The 27,041-nt window shown below is 35.6% G+C and overlaps 1 protein-coding gene across 2 annotated transcripts; it reads left to right on the plus strand.

Annotated features, from left to right (window-relative positions):
* Positions 1-9,167: 9,167 nt before the first annotated feature.
* Positions 9,168-12,462, plus strand: TIGD4 (tigger transposable element derived 4). Of its 2 annotated transcripts, XM_074227432.1 has the most exons (4): positions 9,168-9,237; positions 9,370-9,476; positions 9,859-10,047; positions 11,002-12,456. In XM_074227432.1, exons 3-4 carry the CDS (start codon positions 9,945-9,947, stop codon positions 11,478-11,480), a joined length of 582 nt encoding a protein of 193 aa, XP_074083533.1. In that variant the 5' UTR covers positions 9,168-9,237; positions 9,370-9,476; positions 9,859-9,944; the 3' UTR covers positions 11,481-12,456. The 2 variants fall into 2 exon arrangements, with proteins under 2 accessions (XP_074083533.1, XP_074083532.1); XM_074227431.1 differs by having other exon boundaries at positions 9,859-12,462.
* The last annotated feature ends 14,579 nt before the right edge of the window (positions 12,463-27,041 follow it).

Below are 27,041 nucleotides of genomic sequence, written 5' to 3' on the forward strand. Positions count from 1 at the left end.
AATAACATCTTAAAAACTGGTTTGTATCAAAAGGAAAAATACAAAAATTTTCTGAAGAAAATAATTCCTTAAAATGTAGATGTAGCTAAGGAAAGCTGATGACTTTGTGAGAAATTAAGAAACAATAAAAATCAAAAGTATATAAAACTAGAAGAAAATGTGAGCTATCTCATTGGAAAAACAACTGACTTGGAAAATAGATCCAGAAGCGATAATTTAAAAATTATTGAACTACTTGAAAGCCAGGATCAAAAAAAGAGTTTAGACATGTTTCAAGAAATTAGCAAGGAAAATTGCCCTGATATTCTAGAAAGTGGAAGGTAAAATAGATATTGAAAGAATCCAACTATCACCTCCTGAAAGAGATTTCAAAATGAAAACTGTTAGGAATATTATAGCCAAATTTCAGAGCTTTCAGGTGAAAGAGAAAATATTGCAAGCAGCCAGAAAGAAACAATTCAAATATCATGGAGTCACAGTCAGGATAACCCAAGATTTAGCAGCATCTTCATTAAGGGATCATAGGACTTGGGATATGATATTCTAGAAGGCAAAAGAGCTTGAATTATAACCAAAAATCAACTACCCAGAAAAAAAATGAACATTCTCTTCAGGGGAAAAGATGAATATCCAATGAAATAGGGGACTTTCAAACTTCTATGATGAAACAACCAGAGCTGGACAGAAAATTTGATCTTGAAATATGAGACCCTAAAGAAGCATAAAAAGGTAAACAGGAAAGACAAATAAATCATAAGGGACTTAGTGATGTTGGACTGCTTATATTCCTGCAGGGGAAGATGATACTGATAACTCATATGAACTTACTCACATATATAAGGTGGGAGATGAATTTGAAGAGACAGTATATTAAAAAGATGAAGTTGATGGTTGTGAGAAGAATGTACTGGGAGAAAAGAAATGTACTGGGGGAAGTAGAATAAGTTATGTTATTACACATAAAAGAGGCAAGAAAAAGCTTCTGAAGTAGAGTCAAAGAGGGAGAAGTGGGAGAGTGAGTGAACCTTATTATCATCAAAAGTGACTCAGAAAGGGAATAGCATACATATTAAATTGGATACAGAAATCTATCTTACCCTTGAGGAAAGTAGGAAGGGAGAGAAATGAGAGAAAAGGCAGGGAGGGGAGATGATAAAAGAGAGGGAAGAATGTGGAAAGTGGTAGTCAGATGCGAAACACTTTTGGAGAGGGACAGGGTGAAAGGAGAGAGATTAGCAATAGTAACTGTGGGAAAAAACAATGAAACAATTTTCTCTAATAAAGACTTTATTTCACAGACATATAGAAATGAGTTAAAATTATAAAAAAAAGAGCCATTCCCCAATTGCTAAATGATCAAAAGATATGAAGAGTTTTCAGAGGAGATTATCAATGTTATCTATGGCCATAGTTTTAAAAAATGTCTTAAATCACTATTGATTGAAGAAATGCAAATTAGAACAGTTCTGAAGTACTACTTCATACCTATTGTATTGGCTTAAAAGACAGAAAGTGAAAATGACAAATGTTAGTGAGGATATGGGGAAAATGAAACATTAATGTACCATCAGAGGAGTTGTGAAATGATTCAGCAATTCTGTAGAGCAATTTAGAACTCTACCCAAAGGAATAGGAATAGAAAAACCATGCCTACCCCTTGACCTAGCAGTGCCATTGCAAAGTTTATATTTCAGAAGAGATGTAAAACAGTTGGCAAGGACCTCGAGATTGAGGGGATGCCCATTAATTGAGGAATGCCTGAATAAATTGTGGTATGTCATTGTGATGGAATACTATTCTGTTATAAGAAATGGTGAACAGGAAGCTCTCAGTAAAAAGCTTGTTTGATGGGGCAGCTAGGTGGCGCAGTGGATAGAGCACTGGCCTTGGAGTCAGGAGTACTTGAGTTCAAATCTGACCTCAGACACTTAATAATTACCTAGCTGTGTGACCTTGGGCAAGCCACTTAACCCCATTGCCTTGCAAAAAAAAAAAGCTTACTTGACCAGATGCAATGGGAAATGTACTTTATACAAAGTAACAGCAATGTTGTGGAATGGTCAGATATGTATGACTTACTTTTTCTCAGCATAGCTGTGGCCCAAGACAACTCTGAAGAACTTATGATAAAGTATTTACTATCCATCCCCAAAGACAGAGCTGATGGTATCAAGTATAGACTGAAGCATATTTTTTTGATATGTATTTTTCTTGAGTTTTTTTTTCTTGTGGAGAGGGAAGTTATGTTTACTTTTATAACTTGACTACTATGATAATGTTTTTTGTGGCTACATATTTCTTTTTAAATGTTTTTTAAAATTTTTGTTTATTTAAAGCAATGGAGTTAAGTGACTTGCACAAGGTCACACACCTAGGCAATTATTAAGTGTCTGAGGCCTGATTTGAACTTGTGTCCTCCTGATTCCAAGGCCGATGCTCTATTCATTAGCTGTCCCCCCATATATTTTTCTAACCTTTATCAAATAACTTGCTTTCTCAATGAGGGGGATTGGAGTGAGAGGAAGGGAGAGAATTTGGAACTCAAAGTTTGAAAAGTGAATGTTGAAACTTGTTTTGGCATGTCCTTGGGGGAAGTAGAATAAAATTAAGGAAAAAAAAAGAATGCTTCTGTGATTATAGAAGTAGACCTTTGTACAATTAATGAAATACCCCCCTCTATTCCTAATAACATGTAAATTCCTCAAGATCGGAGTCCAGCTTGATTTTTGTCTTTGTATATCAAGAACCTAGTATACTGCCTTGTAAACATTTGGTCATTGTTATATTAAATTATCTTTTAGTTATATATGTCCCTACTTAACCTCTTCTATTGAAAATAAACACCTGGCGGCACCAAGATGGCAGCATGAGAACAGCCTTTCCTAGGAATTCTCTCAAAAATATTCCAAAAAACTTAAAATTATGGCTCTAAATTTTTGAGAGATAGAACCCACAGAAAGATCCATTGAGGCAATTCTCTAGCCCAAGGTAGCCTAGAAAATCATGGGAAAACTCTGTTCCACAGGGGTGGAGGGGGCAGTAGAACAACCAGGATTATCTCACCAGAGCAAAGGAATTCCAGTCTTACTAGAACAGCCCGCTGGGTGCCTGGGTCCTGGGGAGTCCACAGCAGAAGTGATTTCCTGACTTGGCAACCCAGGGAACACCAAGTACAACTTGGAAGATCATCAGGGAAACCACTGCCAGAGTATGTGGGAGTCAGCGTGGTCCTCAGTAGAGCTATGACCACCAGCATAGCTGTGACTCTTAGAGCAGCCCAGATCCCAGAAAATGGAAGCAGGCACATAGAGCCACCCAGCAGCAAGCCACCTGGCATCCCGACCAGAGTGCTCAGTCCTGGAAGGTAAGAGGGTGGGGAGAGACTGTTGAGGTCTCTCCTCTGGCCCTGGAACTGGACTCTTGTCCTTTGTCCATATTCAGACCCTGGTCATAGTCTGGAGCCCCCCTATTGCCATCCACAGACCAGAGCACAAGCAGGAGAATAGTCAGAGCCTCACATACTGAGGTCCTTGCAGGGTTGTCTCAATAATACTCAAAAGCTTGGGAAGCTCCCCAAACCAGGCATAGGCTAAGGGAATGAGTAAAAAGAAAAAAAAGGAATCTGACCATAGACAATTACTTTGGTCCCATGGAGGACCAAAATACACAATCAGAAGATGAGAAAGTTCTAGCTTCTGCTTCTAAATCCTCCAAGAAATATGGAAGTTGGTCTTAGCCCATTTCAGAGCTCAAAAAAGATTTTGAAAATCAAGTAAGGGAGATAGAGGGAAAATTGGGAAGAGAAATGAGGGAGATGCAGGTAAAACATAAAAACCAAAACAATAGTCTAGTCAAGGAGATACAAAAAATGCTGGAGAAAATAACATACTAAAAACTAGTTTAGGTCAAATGGAAAAAAACAGTTCAAAAAGTTAATGAGGAGAAAAATACCTTAAAAAGCAAAATTGGCCAGATGGAAAAGGAGATAAGAAAGCTCTTTGAAGAAAACAAATCCTTCAAATGTAGAATGGAGCTAAAGGAAGTTAATGACTTTGCAATAAATCAAGACATAGTAAAGCAATATCAAAAGAATGAAAAACTAGAAGAAAATGTGAAATAACCTACTGAAAATACAACAGATCTGGAAATCAGATTAAGAAGAGACAATTTAAAAATTATTATTGGGCTACCTGAAAGTCATGATCAGGAAAAGAGCCTTGACTTCATTTTTAAAGAATTTTCTACAGGAAAATTGTCCTGATATCCTAGAAGCAGAGGGTAAAATAGAAATTAAGAGAATCCACTGATCTCCTACTGAAAGAAATCCAAAAAAAAAGACTCCCAGAAATATTGTAACCAAGTTCCAGAACTCAAAGCTGTGTCCAAGTCAAAGAGAAAATACTAGAATACCAGAAGAAAACAATTCAAATATTGTGGTGCTGCAGTCAGGATTACCTAGGACTTAGCAGCATCCACATCAAGGGCTGTTAGGGCTTGGAATGTAATATTCTGGAAGACAAAAGAGCTTAGAATGCAACCAAGAATCAACCACCCAGCAAAACTGAACATCCTCTTCCAGGGGTAAAGATGGGCTTTCAATGAAATAGGAGAACTTTTTTTAATTTTACTTTTTTTCATTTTTAACATTTTATTTGTTTTCCAATTATATACAGTAGTAATATGTACCCATCATTTTTTTGCAAGGCTCTAAATTCTACAATTTCCCCCCTCCCTTCCCCCTCACAGAAGGCTGTCTGATAGTCTCTACATTGTTTCCATGCCATACATTGATGTAAATAGAATGTTTTATAACAGCAAACATAAGAGTAAACATAAATCCCCTCCCCCCACAAGAAGATGAGAAACCTCAAGAATAGAGAGAGAAAAAAAATTATACTTCAGTCTGTGTTCAGATTCCAATGACTTTGTCTCTGGGGTGAGTTGCTCTCTTTATCATAAGTCCACCAGAGAAGTTGTTTCAATATTTTTCCCACAGTTGCTATTACTAGCTGTATCTCCACTCTATTTCTCCCCGCTCTCATTTATTCTATTTTCTCTCTCCTTTCATCCTGGCCCTGTCCAAAAGTGTGTTGAATCTGAGTGTCCTCTCCCTTGATCTTCCCTCTCTTCTATCACTTATTCCTCCTTCCCTCCCCCCATTCTCCCTTTATCCTGTCGCTTTCTTCTCATTTTTCTCTAGGATAAGATAGATTTCCTCGCCCTATTAACCATGTATGTTATTTCCTCTCTGAGCCATTTCTGATGAGAATGAAGGCTTACTCATTCCCCCTTGCCTTCCCCCTTTCCACTTCATTGAAAAAAGTTTTTTCTTGACTCTTATGTGAAATTTCTTAGCTTCTTCTTCATCTCCTTTTCCTTTCTCCTAGTACTTTCTTTTATCACCCATTGACTCCATCTTTTTAATATATTATGCCATTATATTCCATTCCTTCCTATGTCTTGTCTATATATGCTGCCTTCTAACAGCTCTTATAAATGAGAAAGTTCATATGAGTTATCAATATCTTCTTCCCATGCAGGAATACAAACAGTTCAATATCATTAAGTTCCTCATAGTGAGTCCTTCCCTTCCACTCCCTCTATGGTTCACCAGAGTCCTGTACTTGGAGATCAAACTTTCTGTTCGGCTCTGGTTATTTCAATAGGAAAGTTTGAAAGTTCCCTGTTTCATTGAAAGTCCATCTTTTCCCCTGAAAGAGATTGTTTAGTTTTGCTGGGTAGTTGATTCTCGGTTATAAACCAAGATCTTTTGCCTTCTGCAATATCATAGTCCAATACCTATGAGCCCTTAATGTAGATGCTACCAGACCTTTGTGTAATCCTGACTATGGAGCCTTGTTAGCTGAATTGTTTGTTTCTAGCAGCTTTTAGAATTTTCTCTTTGATTTGGGAGTTTTGGAATTTGGCTACAATATTCCTGGAAGTTTTTCTTTTGGGATTTCTTTCAGGAGATGACTGGTGAATTCTCTCGATTTCTCTTTTACCCTCTGCTTCTAGGATTTCAGGGCAATTTTGCTATATTATTTCTTGAAAAAGGAAGTTTAGGCTCTTCTCCTGATCGTGGCTTTCAGACAGCCTAATAATTTTTAAATTATTTCTTCTGAATCTGTTTTCGGGGTCATTTGTTTTTCCAACGTGATATTTCACATTTTCTTCTAATTTTTAACTTTTTTTGGGGGGGAAGTTTTATTTCTTCCTTATTTCTTGAAAAGTCATCAGCTTCCTTTAGTTCCATTCTGAATTTGAAGGAGTTATTTTCTTCAGAGAGCTTTTTCATCTCCTTTTCCAGCTAGCCAATTTTGCTTTTTTAAGGCATTCTTCTCATTTGCCTTTTGTTTTGCTTTTTCCATTAGGCCTAAACTGGTTTTTAACATACTATTTTCTTCCATATTTCTTTATATATCTTTCACCAAGCTTTTGATTTGGTTTTCATGATTTTTCTGCATCGCTCTCATTTCTCCTCCCTATTTTTCCTCCATCTCCCTTAATTGCTTTTCAAAGTCTTTTTTTGAGCTCATCCATAGTCTGAGCCCATTTTCTATTTCTCTTGGAGGTTTTGGACACAGAAGCTTCAATTTTGTCATCATCTGAGTATGTGTTTTGATCTTCCATGTGACTGAAGTAATTCTCTATGGTTGGATTCTTCTTTTTCTGTTTTTTTTTACTCATTTCCTCAACCCAAGACAGCACTTCCAAGGCTTTGGGTTTTTTATTGGGGGGGGGGAATCCCCCACTGGGACCTTTATTCCTCCAAGGTCTTATGCTCTCTTGCCTATGCTTTAATATGCATATGGACCCATACTTCCTTCTGCCCTGAGGCTATAAGGAGGGATCCAGCAATCTTAATATGGAAGCCCAAACTGCAACCTCGGTCTGGTCTGAGTGTAGGCAAACAGCAGAGTCCTACTGTGAGGGGAGAGCAGAGAAATCTCTGCAGACTTCTCTTACTGTCTCTGGGGGTGCAGGCTGCTTTCTCCAGATTGTTGCTGCAGGTTCTGAGGCTGGTGCTCCTCACTCCATCTCATTCTGGTAGAACAGAGTTCTCTCACTGCCCCTTCAAGCTGTTGCTGGTGATCTCTGGGCTGGGCTGGGCTGGGTTGTTCTGTGCTGCAGCCTGGGCTTTTTTCCCATCCCCCAGTCCTGGTGAATCACACCATTCCTGAAGACCTTCTAAGTTATCTTGGACTGGTAAAATGGATCACTCGTTCTTTCTGTGGGTTCTGCCCCACTAAATTTTGGTTAGAGCCTTCATTTGTTTGTTTTTTTGGAGGTTGGGGGGAAAGAGTTCCTGGGAAATGCTGCCTTCCCACTTGACATCTTGGCTAGCCCCGAAATAGGAGAATTTCAAATGCTCCTGTTGAAATGGCCAGAGCTGAACAGAAAGTTTGATCTTCAAATACAGGACTCAGGAGAAACATAGAGTAAACAAGAAGGGTACATTATGAGGGATTTGATGATGATTAACTGTGTATATTCTTGCATGTGAAGGTGATACTGATAATACTCATATGAACCTTCTCATTTATTAGAGCAGGTAGAAAGAGCTTTTATAGTTGAGACACAGGAGAGAGCTGAATTTGAAGGCACAGTATATTTTTACAATGGAGTCATTGAGTAAAAAGGAAATATACTAGGAGAAAGGTAAAGAGAGGTAGAATAGTCTAAGATCATTCATGTAAAAGAGTCAAGAAATAGCTTTTGCAATGGTATGGAAGGAGGGAAAGTGAGGGGGAATGAGGAAGACTCATTCTCATTGTAAATAGCTCAGAAAGGAAACAACAACTTAATAGGTCATAGAAATCTAAAAGGAAAAGGAGAGAAAGGGAATGGGAGAAAGGGAACGCGGAAGGGAAGGGAGAGGTAGGGGACAGAGGAGAGGGTAGATCATAGGAGAGGATAGTCAGATATAATACGTTTTCTTTTTTTCTTTTTGCAAGGTGGTGGGATTGGATGGCCTATCTGGGACCACAGGGATGGGTGGGTGCTGGGTCTCTGGGGTAGGATGTTGGCTTAGGGCCTGTTGACCCCAGGAACAATGCTCTGTCTGCTGTGCCACTCGGCTGTCCCACAGCACACTTTTGATGAAGAACAGAGTGAAAGGAGAGAGAAAATATAATTGGCAGTGAGGAGAAATGGATGGAAAGAATTATAATCAGAAACATCAACTGTGGAAGTAAATTCTCTGATGGACATATGATAAAGAATGCAATCCACCATGAGACAGAGCTGATGGTAATGGAACACAGACTGAAGCACATTTTTTTTCCTCTTTCTTTCATTTCTCATGAGATTTTTTTTATTTTTGTGGGGGGAGGGGGGATTATGTTTACTCTTACAAGACTATTTTAGAAATGTATAAATAAATAAAAAAGTAAAAAAGTAAAGAAAATAAACACCTTATCAATACTAAACATGTACCAAGTGATATAGAATCCAAATTCTGAGAGAAGTTGTGAGTTATAGAAAGAAACTGTACAAATAAGGAACTTCAACCTTCCTCTCTATTTTACCAACAATACATAGCAGTAAGAGATAGGGGGAAAAATTCCATTTAAAATAATTATAGACAATAAAAAATATTTGAGAGCCTACCTGCCAAGATAAATCTAGGAATTATATGAACACAATTACAAAATATTTATCACACAAATAAAGTCAGATCTAAGCAACTGGAAAAACATCAATTGCTTCCAAAAATAGGAGATGGACTATTTAGCTATATAGAGAAGGCTGACTTTAGAGTCCAATCTACTGGGTTTAAGTTCCATCTCTTGACACATACCAGCTGGGTAACCCTGGAACAAGATGTCTAACCTCTTAATGACCCTAAGTGACTCTCTAATATTATAAACTGCACATATGTATTGGTAGAGAGAGTTTCCTCATTGGGAGCTCCATATATCAATGGATATCACAAATATGATCACTACTCCCATGCCCAAAGTGGCATATAATGACAATTATCAAATTTTTAAAAATTCTTCTTTTGGAATAGGCATAGGAGACAGTTCAGGACTGTATGCAAAAGATAGCCATGAAGAAGCTAGCCAGGGTCATTTTTAGTTCTTTTATTTTTGCTATGGCATATTTTGGATACAGATTAAATTTGTTTTATTTCGGACACACACACATATATATATATAAAACGCTTATTCAAATAGACTGAGAAAACTTTACTTGCAATGAATGGATCCAGAGAACTTCCAAGAGAAATTTGTAAGAAGTTAACATTTTTTCTAAAAACTCTGGGTTTTATTCTTAGAAATTATCTGAAATTGTTTTTAATCATAATTAATTGGAATAAGGGATGATATGTTATCTTGTAACATTGTTCCTCTTTTCTTACAGTTGCACAAGACTGAGGAAGATACACTGTGACATAACAATCTCAGAGGAATTCTACTCCTTTCCCAATCTTGACGGGACAAGGAAAATTAAAATCATTTTTCATAACGGTAATTTTGTTTACAAAGTGCTTTTCCCCACATTTCTCAATTGTTCTAAGGAGACCAATTAAAAAGAAAAGGGGAGTGTTTATGGATAAATTAAAATGTCTTTGCAGAACTGATGCTCCAGAAATATATCAACAAGTTCAGACTTGTCTGACATAATGGCATTTCTATTTTTGTTTGACTTGTGGAACTTAGTTTGAACTAAAAACTGAGCTACAGATTACCTGGAGAAGATCTTTTCCCTCACAAATCTGCTAGCCTGATTATAATTTTTCTTTATTAAACTCAAGTAACTTAAATATTTTGATATTAATCCCATGGAGTATCTATATGACTATTTGATGCTTTAAATGCTTATTAAGTTTTTGTTTTTGTGTTGGGACAGACTGCATCAGATTGTGTCACAGTGGAGAACATTTAAGCAAATAAAAAGGAACAAAAGAAGAAACCTCTTCAGAAACTGTGAATGAGATGGCAGAAGCTTCAGTGGATCCCTTATCTCTCCCTGAACCAAGGAAAAAGAAAAGTTTATCTATTGAAGAAAAGATTGACATCATAAATGCAGTAGAAAGTGGTAAGAAAAAAGCAGAGATTGCAGCTAAGTATGGAATCAAGAAAAACTCACTATCTTCAATTATGAAGAATAAAGACAAAGTTCTAGAAGCCTTTGAATCTTTAAAATTTGATCCCAAAAGGAAAAGACTCAGAACTGCTTTTTACACAGATCTAGAAGAGGCATTAATGAGATGGTATCGGATGGCCCAGTGTCTAAATGTACCAGTTAATGGTCCAATGTTGCGTCTCAAAGCTAATGATTTTGCTCAGAAACTAGGACATAGTGATTTTAAGTGCAGTAATGGTTGGCTAGACCGCTTTAAATCAAGATATGGTTTAGTATTCAGATCTCAGTCAGTAGAGTCTGCCACAGAGTCTGAAGATGCTGTGACTGTCTGGTCCCAAAATGTGCTTCCCTATTACTTAAATGATTATCAACCCAAGGATATATTTAATATAAAAGAGACTGGATTGTTCTATCGAATGTTGCCTACCAAAACTTTTGCATTTAAGGGGGAAGCATGTTCAATCGGAAAACTAAACAAAGAAAGGATAACTTTAGTGGTTGGGGCAAATATGGATGGTTCTGAAAAGCTTCCTTTGCTTATTATTGGGAAAAATAAAAACCCACATTGTTTTAAAAATGTAAAGTCACTGCCTGTAGATTATGAATCAAATAGAATGGCATGGATGACTTCAGAAATCTTTCAGCTGTGGATACAAAAGCTTGATGAAAAATTTCAAGCCCAGAAACGACAAGTTGTGGTTTTTCTTGATTCTTTACCAGCACATCCAGAAGTAAAGATTCTAAAGTCCACTCAACTAGTTTTTTTCCCTTCATCTTTATCTTCCAAATTTGTAGCTATGAAACAAGGTGTTATTAAAAACCTTAAGGTCAAATATAGATTCTATCTTGTCAAGAAATTTTTAGACTCTGTTGAAAGCAGCAAAGAATTTACTTTCTCTCTTTTAGATGCAGTCGATATGTTACATCTGTGTTGGAGGACTGTAACTCCAGAGACTATTATCAAGAGCTATGAAAAAGCAGGATTCAAATCACAACATGGAGAAAGTGGAAAGACAAATATGGAGACTGAAAATGGCCTAGATTTAGTTTCTCATGCTTTAGCTGCAGGTGTAGAATTTCCTGAAGGTTTATCTCTGGAAGAATATGCATCCCTGGATGAAGATTTGGTGACATGTGAAACAGTTTCAGATAGCGAGGTGACATGGACCAAAGAAGGTAAAATAAATGAAACTGAAAGCTATACTTCTGAAGAAGAGGATGATGATGAATCTCCAGAAACTGAACTACCTTTACCATCAAAAATGGAGGCAGTTACTGCTTTAGAAACCCTTAAAAAATTTCTGAGAAGTCAAGAAATCAATGACACACTTCATGATTCTTTAGCAGATCTTGAAAACTTTATCCAGAGTTTATCATTTAAGTAATTATCCAATGTAGGTTATCTAAAGAATAATAGACTTTTCCTGGTTTCATGTTAAAATTTAAGGAGTATAAATAGAAAGTATGGTTAGCTAGGTAAAAACAAAATTGAAAATCAGATCATCTTGGGAACTTGTGATTTAAATGCAAAAACCTCTGAGTTATAAAGCTTCTAGGTAAGATGAATTTTTAAGATGCTAATGAAGTATGATGATTAAGTAAATGAAAACTTAAATTTGAACCAAGCAATATAGGTTTTGGATATTTCCCTAACCTTTTTCTTTGGGAAATATGACTTACATCCACCCAAATAGGTATAACTTGGACTCACAGCTCCTTACAGATTAAATTGATGTCATTTTCAGAAGTGCAGGTTAAGTTCCAGACAGTTTAAATTCATCTCTTTTGAGGAATCAGTAACCAAAGTGAACAGAAGCTCATCTTCAAAATATCTTATTTCAGAAGCAGGAACAAAAAAAATGACTACAAGTATATATTGTAGAAGTGGTGAATATTAGTAAGTTTTTGTAGAAATGTGTGTGTGTGTTATTTTAGGATTTGTATGAAGAAGAAAATTCTGTTAGTTACTGATCTTCTCAGATGATCTAATGAGTCACAGATAGACAGTTTCTTTTGCTTACCACGTAGCCTGACCTTTTTTCTAAGGATTTTTAGTATATGCGTGTGTGTGTGTGTGTGTGTGTATTACATGACACTATTTAAAGGTTCATTTGTAAATAAAGGTTCAGATGAAGGATTGAGACTCCATAGTATCTTTTTGATAGCTATAACTTGAAGTTGAAGTAGATCTTTTCAAGTATTATATCAAATTATTATGGAGTTTATTATGGAAATAATACAACTTTCATCAGTACTAAAATTCATAAAATATACATAGTACAAATATTTTTATTTTTGAAAGAGAAACTTTCGCATCCTATTAAATATATCTCTAATTTTACCAAAAGTTGCTTTTTTTGGTCTAAATAATTTTTAGCCTATCAAACATAATCACTCAAACAATTCCAAATCTTCCAAATTGTATTTTGTGTAATTTAGTCCATTCCTCTCCTTAGTCTAAAACAATTAATTTTGATAAAAAATATATTCAACAATATTTGAATATCTTGTTAGTCATATTTTTATCATCACTTTTATATGCAGATCTTAACATTTTTGTTTAGATTTTCTTTTTGGAATAATGATACTCAAGCTTATTGTTTTTATTGCATTAAATGATAGCATGTCCATCCATAAAATATGATCTTAAAAGTACTTGATAAGTAATGGAATAATGAAACTCACTGTGTTTCCAAAATTCTTATTGAATTTTATTGACTCTTATTGTATTTTTCATTGCTCACTCTAAAAACGTATCCTAATCTATCTGACCAATATGGATAAAGTTAATTTGCTGTACCCTGTCCAAAAAAAATGTTATGTTTAGAACCTTTTATTCTACCCATTCAAGTCTGACTGCAGAAAATAAACTGACTTTGTGTAATATTGATTTGTTTCTCTTTCAACATTAGTCCAGCTTTACCTTACTAGGATTAAGAAGAGATTTTTAAAATGAGAAAATTAGTAATTTATATTTCCTAAAGATTTTTGCCAATAACTTTAGAACTTAATCATTCATGGTCACATTTGAATCTGGCATTATTCATCACTTATGGCAGCAAAACCCCCCTAAGTATCAGAATCTATATTTAAATTGTCATACACTGTCTTCTCCCATGAAATACATAACCTGGCCTTGTGGGAACCAGTCTATGAATCAAAAAAAGTATTCATTTTTTCATGTATTCAATTGAACAACTGTTTATTAAGATGCTGAGAATACAAATATAGGAATGGGGGAAAAGCCCCTATCCTCAAAGATCTTATATTTTCATATTGAAAGGGACATTATGATAGCAGGTAATCTATCTGATGACATTATTCTAGATTATTCCATATAATACTGGTTTTATTGTCTCTATTGTGACTAATACAATAAAGCACTATCTGTTTAAAAACAATTTTATTTTAACTTCTGAGGCTTTATCCTTATTTTCCTAGGATGAAAATCTATATTGTGTAAGACATTATAAAATAAGATATGAATATTGTAAAATGAAGGGCAGCTAGGTGGCACAGTTGGGTAAGTAGGGGGTGCAGTGGACAAAGTGCTGGGCCTGGAATCAGGAAGATTCATTTTCCTGAGTTTAAATTCAATCTCAAACACTTACTAGCTATGTTGCTTTGAGAAGTCTGTTTGCTTCAATTTCCTCATTTGTAAAATGAGCTGGTGAAGGAAATAGCAAATCATTCCAGTATTTTTGTCACAAAAACTCCAAGTCAGAGTCAGACCAACCGAAAAAAAGGCTAAACAATTATAAAATGAGAGTTTAAGAGAACGATTAAACATTTAAAATTCAGAGGTGTGTGCTAAAATAGAAAAAAGCCCAGAACTTGAAGTTAAAGGACCTAGATTCAAAGCCTGCTTTGCCATCTACTTTCTATGATATGTCATTAACCCTTTCTGAGTCTCTGTTTGCTACAAACTGAAAAGGGTTGTTAGATAATCTCTAAGATCCCTTCCAATTCTAAATCTTGTGATCAAATAAAAAGGCTGAATGTTCTGCCTAATTCTATGGGGTCTATAAGATGTGTCACAAAATCTAAAAATTGGAAGAGATCTCAGAAACCATCCAGTCCAACTCCTATATGATTGAAAATTCTTACAAGTTCCCCAGTTGTGATCAGTATGTCATAGTGAGGGTGCATACCATAGTCAGGAAATTGGGCGGTTTTTGTTTTTAATCAAAATGTCACCTTGACTCATGTTGAGTTTACCAAAAACTCATGTTGAGGCAACCACAAAAAACCCAAATCTTTTCCATAACATTTTTTATCTACCCATGTATTCATCTCTCTCTCTCCCTTTCTCTCTCTGTGTGTGATCTATCATCTATCTATCTATCTATCTATCTATCTATCTATCTATCTATCTATCTATCTACCTATCTATCATCTATCTATCTATCTATGTATCTATCTTAAATTGTGGTTTCATTTATCTTTGTTAAATTTCTTCATAAATTTGATCCATTGTTCTAGATTGAAAAGACCATTTTGGATTTTGATTCTGTCATATGAGCTAAGTATCCATCAGAGCTTTGTGTCACTTATAGTTCTGATAAGGACTCTCTCTGTACCTTCAGTAAAGTAATGGGCAAAAATGTTGAACAAAAAAGCATTAAAGGCATGTCTCCAGGAGACAGCACTAAAAAACTTAATTATTCTCTGTATTCAGTCCTTCGATGGTTCTGAGTTCAAATCATTAGGCAAACTTTCTTTGTCTTGTTCAGTGTAATTGTAATCAATCAATAAAATTATTAGATGCCTACCATATACCAGACACTGTGCTAAGTATTGAAGATTCAAAACGAAACAAAAGACAGTCCCTGACTTCAAGAAATTTGTAATGTAATGGGGGAGATCACATGCAAACCATATATGAACCAGTTATACACAAGATGAATAGGAAATAGCTAAGAAAGTGAAGAGGGGATTAAGAGAGGAGGAAATGAGATTTTTAGCTGGGACTTGAAGGAATTCAGGAGGTTTCCTTTATTTGTCATTATGGGTTCCCTTGTCTTAAGACACTTTTATAGGTAGAACATCAAAATGGAAAAATAATACTTTGTCATGTGGAAGAAGTATTATGATTGTCCTACTTGGTGTCTGCCACCAGTATGTTAAAGAGACAGACCGAGAGGCACATGAAGAGAAGTTTCTCAGCACTTAGAACTGTCCAAAAATGGAATAGATGATCTCAGGAGTCATACATCTTTGAGTAAAAACTATCTAGGGGAAGTGTAGAATGATTTAGGCAGAATTTATATTAGATGATTTCTGAGATTCCCTGATTCCATCAAGGACATCATCACATCATCATTCTTCCAGTAACCATGGCTGAAATTTTTGGAGTTATCCACAATTCTATACTCTCACTCCACATCACCATCATCACCATCACTAACCACCATAGAGTATTTTAAGACTTGCAAAGCACTTCACAAATGTTATTTTATCCTTAACATTCTGAAGTCATTGCTATTATCTCCATTTTTACATATAGAGGCAAAAAAGAGATTAAGTGATTTACCCAGGGTTACACAGACAATTGAGTTTTAACGGTTAGATTTAAACACGTCTTCCTAGATTCTAGGTCCAGGGCTCTGAACACAGAACTACAAAGAGTCATTTCCCATTATTAATATAAAATATTATACACTACTCCCCTTCATGCGCTCTATAAGGCATGCAAACTGGCATTCCTGTTTCTTGAACACAACTATCCATCCTTCATCTCTGGGTCTGGAACATTCTGTCCCTTGTTTCTGGTACACAATCCCTTCTCTTAGAATCCGTCATTTCCTACAAACTCAGATCAAATACCCTGAGAATTAGACAACCAAGCCAACCCAGAAGGTATGTTCCTTATATAGTTCTTTGTTTCTGTTCTGGTCTTGTTCTGTCCTACTTGCAGTATATGACAGTTGGGTCAAAGAGCATGTATCTTGATCACCTCTTTTCCACGTCTTTCCATAAATTCTTTTTACAGGTCTAATTTAATAGTTTTTCTTGCTTAATTCTTTTTAATGTGTTTTTAATCTGTTTTGTGGATCACTTTGGCTAAAAGTTCATCTAGAGGCCAATTTTCTGGGGAATAAGCCTTTCCATTCTGGGTGGCTCTTATTTACACTCAAAGTATTTCCTTTGTGGGAGGATCTGCTAGATAGCTAGCTTTCTTCATGAGAAAGTGAGACTGAGGGGAAATAACAAAGTTCGCCAGTGTAGCGAATAGATGTTTAGGTGACTATATGGAAACATGCTCCAACTCAAATGCAAAATAAAAAACTGGAGCTTCATTTCATACCATGCTAATTCATTAGCAAAGACCAAAACATGGCAATAGTCAATGTTGGAGGAGCTGTGGAAAGATGAATTAATATACTGTTGTTTCTGAATTGTTTCAATTATCCTGTTTGTAAAACTAACTCTTTGAATATGTAAATGTACTTAGTTAAAACCCATTAAATATAATCTTATTAGTTTCAGCTTAGTGTTCTAAGCCAGTGATACCAAACTCAAATAGAAATAGATCCCTGACTCCACATGTTAACTTAGAAAACATAAATTAACATTATCTAGGTTCACTGTATTTTCATTTATTTTGTTAAACATTTCCCAGTTACATTTTAATCTTATTCCTTTAGTGCAGAGGAGATTTTCATAATTTTGATACCTCTATTCTAGTCTATTGAGATCTTGTTTTTGCTTATAGTTTATTTTATTTCCCCCCCAGTATAAACAAATTTTAACATTCATTTTTTAAACCCCAAGTTCCCAATTTTCTTCTTTCTTCCTATCTCCTTCCCCATCATGAAGAAAGCAAGTTATTTGATATAGATTAAAAATGTATAGTTATGCAAAACATTATTGTAATAGCCATGTTGTGAAAGTAAACAAAAAAAAGAGAAACCTCAAGAAAAATACAGCTTGGGGGCGGGGGGGGGGGGGGGGGGGGGAGGCTAGGTGGCACAGTGGATAAAGCACCAGCCCTGGAATCAGGAGCACCTGGGTTCAAATTCAGTCTCAGACATTTAATAATTACCTAGCTGTGTGGGCTTGGGCAAGCCACTTAACCCTATTTGCCTTACAAAAACTAAAAAAAAAAAAAAAACCCAACCCAGCAATAAAAGGTGTGCTTCCATCTGTATTCAGACACCATCAGCTCTGTCTTTGGGAATGGATAAAATTATCAAAATTCTTTCAGGGTTTTCTTGGGTCATAGTATTCTTGAGAAAAGGTAAGTCATTCACAGCTGATTATCTTGAAATATTGTTATTATTTTGTATATAGTAAATTTCCCATTGTTCTGCTCATGCAAGTCTTTCCAGGTTTTACTGAGAACATTCTGATTATCATTTCTTCCAGCAGAATAGTATTCCATCATAATCACATACTACAATTTGTTCAGCTATTCCTCAACTAATGGGCATCCCCTCAATTTCCAGTTTCTTGCCTCCAGAAAAGGGTTTCAATAAATATTCTTGTACATATAGATCTTTTTCCTTCCTGTTTTTCATCTCTTCTGGAATAAGATCTAGTAGTGGCATTGCTAGGGCAAAGGGTAGACATGGTTTTATAGCCCTTCGGGCATAGTTCCAAATTGCTCTACAAAATTGCTGAATCATTTCACAATTCCTCCAATGGTGCATAAATGTCTATATCCCCTCTGACATATGTCATTTTATTTTTCTGTCCTATTAATCAGTCCAATAAGCATAAGATAGTAACTCAGAATTGTTCTAATTTGCATTTCTCCAATTAAAAGTGAGGACATTTTTTAAAAATATACCCACAGAAAGCATTGATAACCTTATCAAAAACTGTTTTGCTAATTATTCAGGATTAGTGTTGTGACCGGGTTTTTTCTCCATCATATATGACTGAAATATTAATTCTTGCCTCCATTTTCTCTTCTTTCCATTTCAGAAATGAGTTCTTGCACTGATAGTTATATCAGGTTATTATGAAGTTTCAGATGTGTCCTTTGTTTTTTAACACACTTTCAATACCAATACAGAACACTTCACAGTGCTGAATTGAATCAAGTTGAATTAAGTTGTGGGATTTCAGCTTTGAATCTGTTTCTTTCAAATTGCACAAGGGGCATTGAGTCAGTATTGGAGGAATCATGCTTCTGTTAATCTAGATAGAATCAACCATTAAAATTCTAGCTAGACCAAATTGGTTTTTATCATCTTAGTTCAGTTACTTGGGAATTTTTGTGCTTTTAAATTGCAATTTGTAATATTGCATAATTTTACAATAAATATTTTAGAGGGGAATATCAATCACTAGCAGTGTGACATAGTGGAAGAAATTCTGGGGTTTAGCATCAGAAGTCCATGGTTCAAAATCTGACTTCTATGATATTAACTTGGGTAAATCATCTAACTTCTCTGGACTTCAATTTCCTCTTTTGTAAAACATGGGGGCTGGATTAGATGACCTCTTTGGTCTCTTTCAACTCTTAAGTCTATGATCCTTCATTGTTAATGTCAGTATTTCATTATGAAATCTTTATATACAGCTGACAAAGTTTTGGAAAATGACGTCTGGTCAGTTTGAAATACCATACTTTAGTTTTTAAAAATTTCCATGCTTTCAGTCATTCTTCCTTGGTTATAAAAGAAGTACTTTGCAACAGAGAAGGATACTATGAATTACTGGGCTTCCCTAATTCTCAATTTGTGATACAGTATTTATGGGTCAGGAGGGCAAGATGCTTCACTGAGATTTAATATCCTACTCTGAGAGTAAGCCCCAGCAAAGTAAATATATATATATATATATATATATATATATATATATATATATATATATATATATAGTGCGAGAGAGACAGAGACAGAGACAGATAATAGAATTGAATGAGGCTTAAGATATTAGATAATTCAACCCATTCCCCCAAAACAAATTTCCTCTACAATCCCCCTGACTGGTGATAGAAATGATTATTAATAACCAATGATTTAAGGAGATCCAGAGTTCCCTCCTTTTGCTAAAATCCTGATTTTAAAAGTTTAGTCTCTTGAAGGACATTGCTGATAATGAGATTGTACTTTCTTATTCAGATCCCACCTAGATAGGGTATCTGTTGTGTTCTGCTCAGGCATGAGTGGGGCATAAATTCTTAGAATAGATTGTCCAAGGCTGGGTTAAAGAAAAAAGTAATCAAAGTTCTGGTCTAGTCCTTGTTGTTATATTCATTCTCTAATAATTTTTAACTAATTAGTGTTGATTACTACCCTGGAAATTATTTACTCTTTGAAAGGTATCTAAATTATGAACCTACCACCATGATTATATTTGGTTTAAGAGAGGTTCAATGACCATCCTTTTTTTAAACTGCTGTCATTATTAATAAAATGATTAAATTACCTATAAATTATATCTCTGGAATTTTTTAGATGCCACATAAGTAAATGGTCATCCAATTTTCAACTTAAAAATAAGACATTGTTGGGAAACTCATTGCCTTTTAAGACAATGAATGATTCCTCTTTGGGACAGATGACAGAAAGCTTTTCTTTCCCAAATCAATGCAATTCCAACTCTTACTTCAAGTTGTTGGAATTAAGTAGAACAAATCTCCTTCCACCTGACCTTCAGCTACTACAAGACAGCTGCGAAGTCCCTTCTGTCATTACTTTTCCAAGCACACCTATTTTCTTCAACTAATCAGTCCCCATATGACATTGTCCCCAGTTCCCAGTTCCTGTCATCACCTTGGTTACCCTCCAGCTCCAGCCATAAATATTGTGCCTAAAATATGGTGTCCCAATCTGGACACAATGCTCCAAATGTTGTCTGACAAGGGCTATGAACAGGAGAACCATTGGTACCTGCCTTCTGGATAGATGCCTCTGGAGACAACTGTCAAATCTGAAATATATCATAGAAGCTATTTCCCCTAAGCAATGATAGTCAGTAACAAACCCTTAAAAACATGCCCTGTCATAAAGAAAATTTTGTAAGGTCTTGAAGAATTAAGAAAAGCAATTAATAGTTTTTTTAGACAAGTACATGTTTCTTCAAAGGTTTTTCCTCTTGTTTCTCTTCTGTAAAGTTGAAACTTTAGGGGATTCTTTTTTCCTTAGTCTAGAATCAAAGAAAGAAAGTAAACCTGAAGTGAATCTTTTGATTAAAGGCATTTGAATGTAAAGGATGGAGTCATTCCTTATGACCTTTTTTCCTAAATTTCTTAAACTGGGGAAGCTAGATGGTGCAACAGAGCACTGATCCTGGAGTCAGGAGGACCTGAGTTCAAATCTAGCCTCAGACACTTAATAATTACCCAGTTGTGTGACCTTGGGCAAGTCACTTGCAAAAAAGAAAACAAAAAAAATCTAGTGACTAAATTTCTTAAGTCATTGTAATTTAAGTGTGCCAACAAAATCTATCTTTGAGCCACTCACTGCCTTCTTTTCTAAGCTGAGTTACTATCACTTACTGGAATTTCCTTATTTTACAGCTTAGTGAGTACAGGGAGTAGACACATGAATCCTTATTGCTACCTTAATTGAATTCTGTTTTCTTTCCCCTCCTTCTCCTAGTTAATTAAAAAAAGATCCCAATTCACTTAAAGAAGCATTAATTTGATTCTACCTCACATCCCAGGCTAAAAAAATGGTTCTCTCTTTTTTCCAGCTGTTTGAGGAAGGCTTCCCACCAGCTTTGGGGACCATAATGTCTTTTTTTTGGGGGGGGGGCACTTCAATAATGTTAAGTTTTTTCTATTGGCACTAGGAGAATAAAAACTCCTTTGAGCCTGGGGAAAGCACAATTCCTAATTAACTGCCCACAGAATGGTATTGGAATAAGATAAAGACCTCAAATAGTTTTTTGTGAGACCCAAGGGAACTGATACAATGTTTTTAATCAAGCAAACCAGAAAGCAAACACTTTTTTTGAAGTGACTTAACAAGTCTCCTCATAAGAGAATTTCAGATGGACAAAACCCTAAGGAGAATTTCTAAATGTCCTGGCAACTATCCACAGGCCAATGAAATAATTAAATTAAGCAAGCTGAGCCTTTGTCTACGGTATCACAGAGTCACAGAACTTTAGAACTAGAAGAAACTTCAGTAGTCATCTAGCTCATCCTATGCAAGGAAAAAGAATCCGTCTAAGGCATCCAGGATGAATGGTTATTTAGACATCACTCAAAAGCCTCTAGTGACAGGAAATCTACTACTTTCTGGGAACTCCATTCTTGATGATGCATATCTCTAATGTTTAACAAGTTTGCTCCTGATGTCAAGTTTAAATTTTCCGATTTTCAATGCCTATCCATCACCCCTATTTTTACCTTAAGTGGCCAAAGAAAATAAGACTAATTCCTCTTCCATATGATACTTGAAGAAAACTCTCATGTTCTCCCTCAATCCTCACTTCCTTCACTTGATTCTTAAGGCCCTTCACCATCTTGATTGCCTTTCTTTCAATACTTCCCCCTTTGATCTTATCCTTCCATTTGTGTCTGACCAAGACAGAATTTAAAACTGTGATGCAATGGGAAAAGATAGAATATTTTTTAAGCATTTGGCAAATCCTTCTTTTTTATTTTCAGTATTTTATTTTCCCCTAACTATATTTTTTTAAAAACTGAATTCCAAATTCTCTCCCTACCCTGCCTCACTGAGAAGGCAAACAATTTTGTGAGGTCATGCAAAATACATTTGCATATTAGTCATGTTGTAAAAATGTAGTCTAAAATAAAAACCCAAGGAAAAAAGAAAGTTAAAAAAAAAGTATGTTTTCATTTATATTCAGAATTCATCAGTTCTGTTTCTGGAGATGGATAGCATTTTTCATCATAAGTCCTTCAGAGTTGTCTTGGATCACTGTATTTCTGAGAACAGCTAAATCATTCACAGTTGATCATCTTACAATATTGCTGTTACTGTGTACAATGCTCTCTTTGTTCTAGGCTTTTACTTTGCATCAGTTCATGTAAGTCTTTCTAGTTTTTTTTGAAAGCAAAAGATAATCTCTTTGAAGCACACAATTAAGAAGGCTGGTCTTCAGACTCAGGCCTACCCTAGGAGTCTATCTCCAAGAGGATAATTTAGCATTTTGGTTTATTTCTTTAACCAAAATTTTCAAAACAAATTTTGGGTATATTATAATAAGTCCAGATTTCGTCAAATGTGGGTGACAGAGTCCCTGACTCTTGTAAGTCCCTCAATGGGAGTGTGCCATAGAGGGGAACTTTTTTCGTTTGCTCCCTCCCAAAAGATTATAAATAGGACTCACTGATACAGAAACATAAAGCCCCCCACCAATGAATTTCTTCTGGGAAGCAAATACACTTTGGGGACTATTGAATATTCATCACCTTTCACGTTGGATCTGCCTTGTCCAGGTAACTCATAGCCAGGAGGATTAGCCACATCCAGATCTCCAGATGCACCTCTTCTCATGATGTGATTCCAATGTGGAAGCAATTTCCCTTTAAAAAATGTCAGACATAGGAAGTCTCAAATTTGGAATTACTCATGAAGCAACCCATAATGTTAATAGTGTTCAGGAAAATATGTTTCTGGCTAAAAGACTGGATTCCAGGGTCACACAACTTAGAGAATTCAAACCATTCCCCCTAAAAACACAGGACTGGGATCCAACTTGGACTACGTGAAAATACTTCTCCATCATCATCATGCTTCTTAAGCAAATCTGCTCTGACCAAATGACCAATCTATCTTTTTTGATTATACATTTAGATGATGTCTTTTATCCTGTCTCTCATTCAGAGCTCCTTATTTTTTATCTAGTCCTTCCCATTCATATCCATTACTTATTTAATAAAGCAAATTATATAAGGATCAGTCAAAGGAATTGGAAAGGGAAGACTCAGGGTTGACATGATAGTTATCTTCAAGGACCTAGAAGGTTATCATGTGGTAGAATGATTATATTTGTTTCCTTTGGCAATAGAGGACACAACTAGGAATGATGGAATTTGCAAAGAAGCAAGTTTAAGAAGCTTGATGTTAAGAAAAGCTTCCTTATAAGAGCTGCCCCCAAATGAGCAGAAGCAGAAAAACACTGTACACCCTAACAGCAACATGGGGGTGATGATCAACCTTGATGGACACGCTTATGTTATCAGTGCAATAACCATGGACAATTTGGGGCTGTCTGCAATGGAGAATACCATCTGTATCCAGAGAAACAACTGTGGAGTTTGAACAAAGACCAAGGACTATTAACTTTAATTCAGAAAAAGAAAAATGTGCATACCCTTTGATCCAGCATTAGCCACTCCTGGGTTGATATCTCGAAGAGATGACGGAAAAGGGTAAAGATATCACTTGTACAAAAATATTCACAGCAGCCCTGTTTGTGGTGGCAAAGAACTGGAAATCAAGTAAATGTCCTTCAATCGGAAATGGCTTGGCAAACTGTGGTATATGTATGTCACGGAACACTATCGTTCTATCAGAAACTAGGAGGGACGGGAATTCAGGGAAGCCTGGAGGGATTTGCATGAACTGATGCTGAGTGAGATGAGCAGAACCAGAAAAAAACACTGTATACCCTAACAGCAACATGGGGGTGATGATTAACCTTGATGGACACGTTTATTTTATCAGTGCAACAATCAGGGACAATTTGGGGCTGTCTGCAATGGAGAATACTATCTGTATCCAGATAAAGAGCCGTGGAGTTTCAACAAAGTTCAAGGACTATTCCCTTTAATTTGGGGAAAAAAACCCAGATATCTTATTGTCTGATATTGTTATCTCTTATACTTTTTATGTTTCTTCTTTAAGGATATGATTTCTCTCTCATCACACTCAATTTGGATCAATGTACAACATAAAAACAATGTAAAGACTGACAAATTGCTTTCTGTGGGGTGGGGGAGGGAAGTAAGATGGGGAAATTGTAAAACTCAAAATAAATAAAATGTTTAATTAAAAATTAAACAAAAAGAATACAAGTTTCTTAATAGAATGTTGAGTCTGGGGGAGGGAACTCAGTGCCGACATCAATATGATGCATAAGCTGGTTCGTTAATTGATCACAGGACACATACTTTTATACTCTACATTTATGTAACCAATTACATAAGCGTTTTAGCAAGCATTTTTTCACATGCATACCTTGTGTATGTCTTAGGTGATTGTTTTGAGAACCAAACAATGTTTTGATAAACAGCATGCAGAAGGTAATTATCTCAGAATACACTATCTGTCTGAGCCTGGGAATACACCTTGTTAGCTCAGACATGCAGCTACTCCCTTATCTAAGCTCTGAAGTACATCTTGCTGGTTAAAGCACATAACTATTTCTGTATTAACCCTTCATAGCTCTTAGCCTGGAATACATATGACACAACAATAGAAGAAACTATTTCATTTATATCTTTTTTCTAGTTTCTTGTACTTAGAAGGCTCTAAAGTGTTTGTTTAATTGACTTCAATAATTACAATTGGATCAGTCATTTCTGAGATAAAATCTCCTAAAGCTGACCCTTGATGTGAACTGTCAGCAATTATCCTCTCTCTTCTTTCCTTCCCCCACAATATTTTCTTTGTATATCTCTTCAGCTCTTACAATGCCCTTGTAACTGGTGGGGTTGATGGAATCCCCCATGTGGGAGAAGCTGGGAAGCCTATTTCCAGAAAGTCATGATGTCATTTAATGGAAACATCTTGGAAAATCTTGGAGGATGCATACTCTAACTTGTTTTCATCTTCTAACCATGTGATGAAGTGGGAGCCCTGATCAATGGCTGTGTATTTAGAAATGGAATGCATTTGAAAGGCTCAACTTCTTTTTTGTGTTCTAGTAAGAGAAGAGAGATGCAGAGTAAGTAACCTTTCACCCTCCCTAGTCACAGCCAATGTGTGATCTAAGTATATGGGCCTCTCCTCTTTGTGTCTTCGAGTTTATTATTCCCTGATTTTAGGTGAAAAAGATTGGACATGGCTATAGTGTTTTGAGGTCTAAAGAACCAAGAAAAATGAACCACTAGGAATTCTGGAAGTTGAGGTTAGGATTTGCAGGCAGATAATCCAAGATCAAGGTGTCACCTTCAGGTCTTAGCCCATAGAAGCAGAAATCTGGAGTCAATCAAGCATTAAACTTGGTAGGGCCAATGTTATCTATAAATTATTAACCTGGAATGACTCTTCTGAGGGCCTAAAGTGGTAATAGAGGGAAGAATGTACCTCCATGATATTGGTACTTTACTTCAGGCTCTATCTTCAGATAACTATCCTTATATAAAAGTTAATTATTGCTAATTAGTTAAATAGAACTAGAGTGTTAATGACTGGAAGCTAACAGTAGAAAAGGGACTGTCTCAGAATGGGGAATCAAGTTGATAAAATTAGAGAAACTTAGAGAATTAGAAAATAGAGAAAAATTAGAGAAAGAGACTTTTAATACCTCAGGAGTAGTCCTGGAATCCTGAGAGGGGAACCTCTGGCAAAGTGAAGTCAGAGAAATTGCTATGAATTTTTGTTATGTATTTGTTAAATCCCACAATAGACAGTAGACTTTATGAGGGCAGAGACCAAATCTTATATACATTTATATCTACTACCTCCTAGTCCAATATTTTGCTCACAAAAGATATTTTCTCTCTTGCATTGCCTCACAGAAGAAAGTTATTAAATATACATATGCTAGTGGTAATTCATTTTCAGAATTTTAAGTGTAAAGCTCTAAATTCCCAATTACATTTGTTAGTTTTTCAGAAATAATTGTATGTTCCATATTTATATTCAGAAATAATTTTATATTCCATTTTACATAAATATATAAGAAAAATCCAAGTTTTTTTAATATCTTCAACTATTTACTGAGTTTACTGTGTTTCAGTTTTTTATTGACATCACCTAAAGGCTATGTACGTAGTGAGAATGGGATAATTTTGAAATAAATCATGGGCACAAGTTAATGTTTTACATGGTACATATAATGCAAAAACAATACTTGCAAATTATTGGAATGTTAATAGTGGGCTAGATAAATTAGGAGATTGTGTAATTTTGCTTTGTACATCAAAATCCTGCTCAAAACAGCAGCAATTCAAGATGGAAACTGCAAATGTCTATTGAAAGTTAAATAACTTATCTACTATTTGACAAACCCAAAGACATCAGTATCTGGGATAAGAACTTACTGTTTGACAAAAATTATTGGAAAAAGTGGAAAATAATATGGCAAAAACTAGGCATAGAACCACATCTCACGCCCTATACCAAAATAAGGTCAAAACAGGATAGTAATTAGACATAAAGAGTGATACCATAGATAAATTACCTAGGAGAAAGTATCTGTCAGATCTAAGGAAAGGGGAACAAAAATTAGTGCACATTATAACCTGCAAAATGAATGATTCTGACTATATTAAATTCAAAAGTTTTTGCACTGATAAAATAAAGGCTGCAAAAATTAGAAGGAAAGAACAAAGTTGGGAAACAATCTTCACAAGCAGGAATTCTGATAAAGGTCTCATTTCTAAAATATATAGAGAATTACATCAAATTTATAGGGTCACAAATCATTCCCCAGTTGATAAAGGTCAAAAGGATATGAACAGACAGTTTTCAAATGAAGAAATTAAAGCTATATATAATCATTTGAAAAAATGCTCCATGGGGCAGCTAGGTGATGCAGTGGATAGAGTGACAGCCCTGGAGTCAGGAGTACCTGAGTTCAAATCTGACCTCAGACACTTAACAATTACCTAGCTGTGTGGACTTGGGCAAGTCACTTAACCCCATTGCCTTGCAAAAAAAAAAAAGAAAAAAGAAAAGAAAAATTGCTCCGAATCATTATTGATTAGAGAAATGCAAATTAAAACAACAAAGAGGGATCATCTCATACCTATCAGATTGGCCAAGATGAGAAAAAGGGAAAATAAAATAATCTATGTTGGAGAGGTTGTGGGAGGATTGGGACATTGATGCATAGATGGTGGAGTT

This window comes from Macrotis lagotis, chromosome 3, assembly GCF_037893015.1.
Source record: "Macrotis lagotis isolate mMagLag1 chromosome 3, bilby.v1.9.chrom.fasta, whole genome shotgun sequence".
Classification (NCBI taxonomy): Eukaryota; Metazoa; Chordata; class Mammalia; order Peramelemorphia; family Peramelidae; genus Macrotis; species Macrotis lagotis.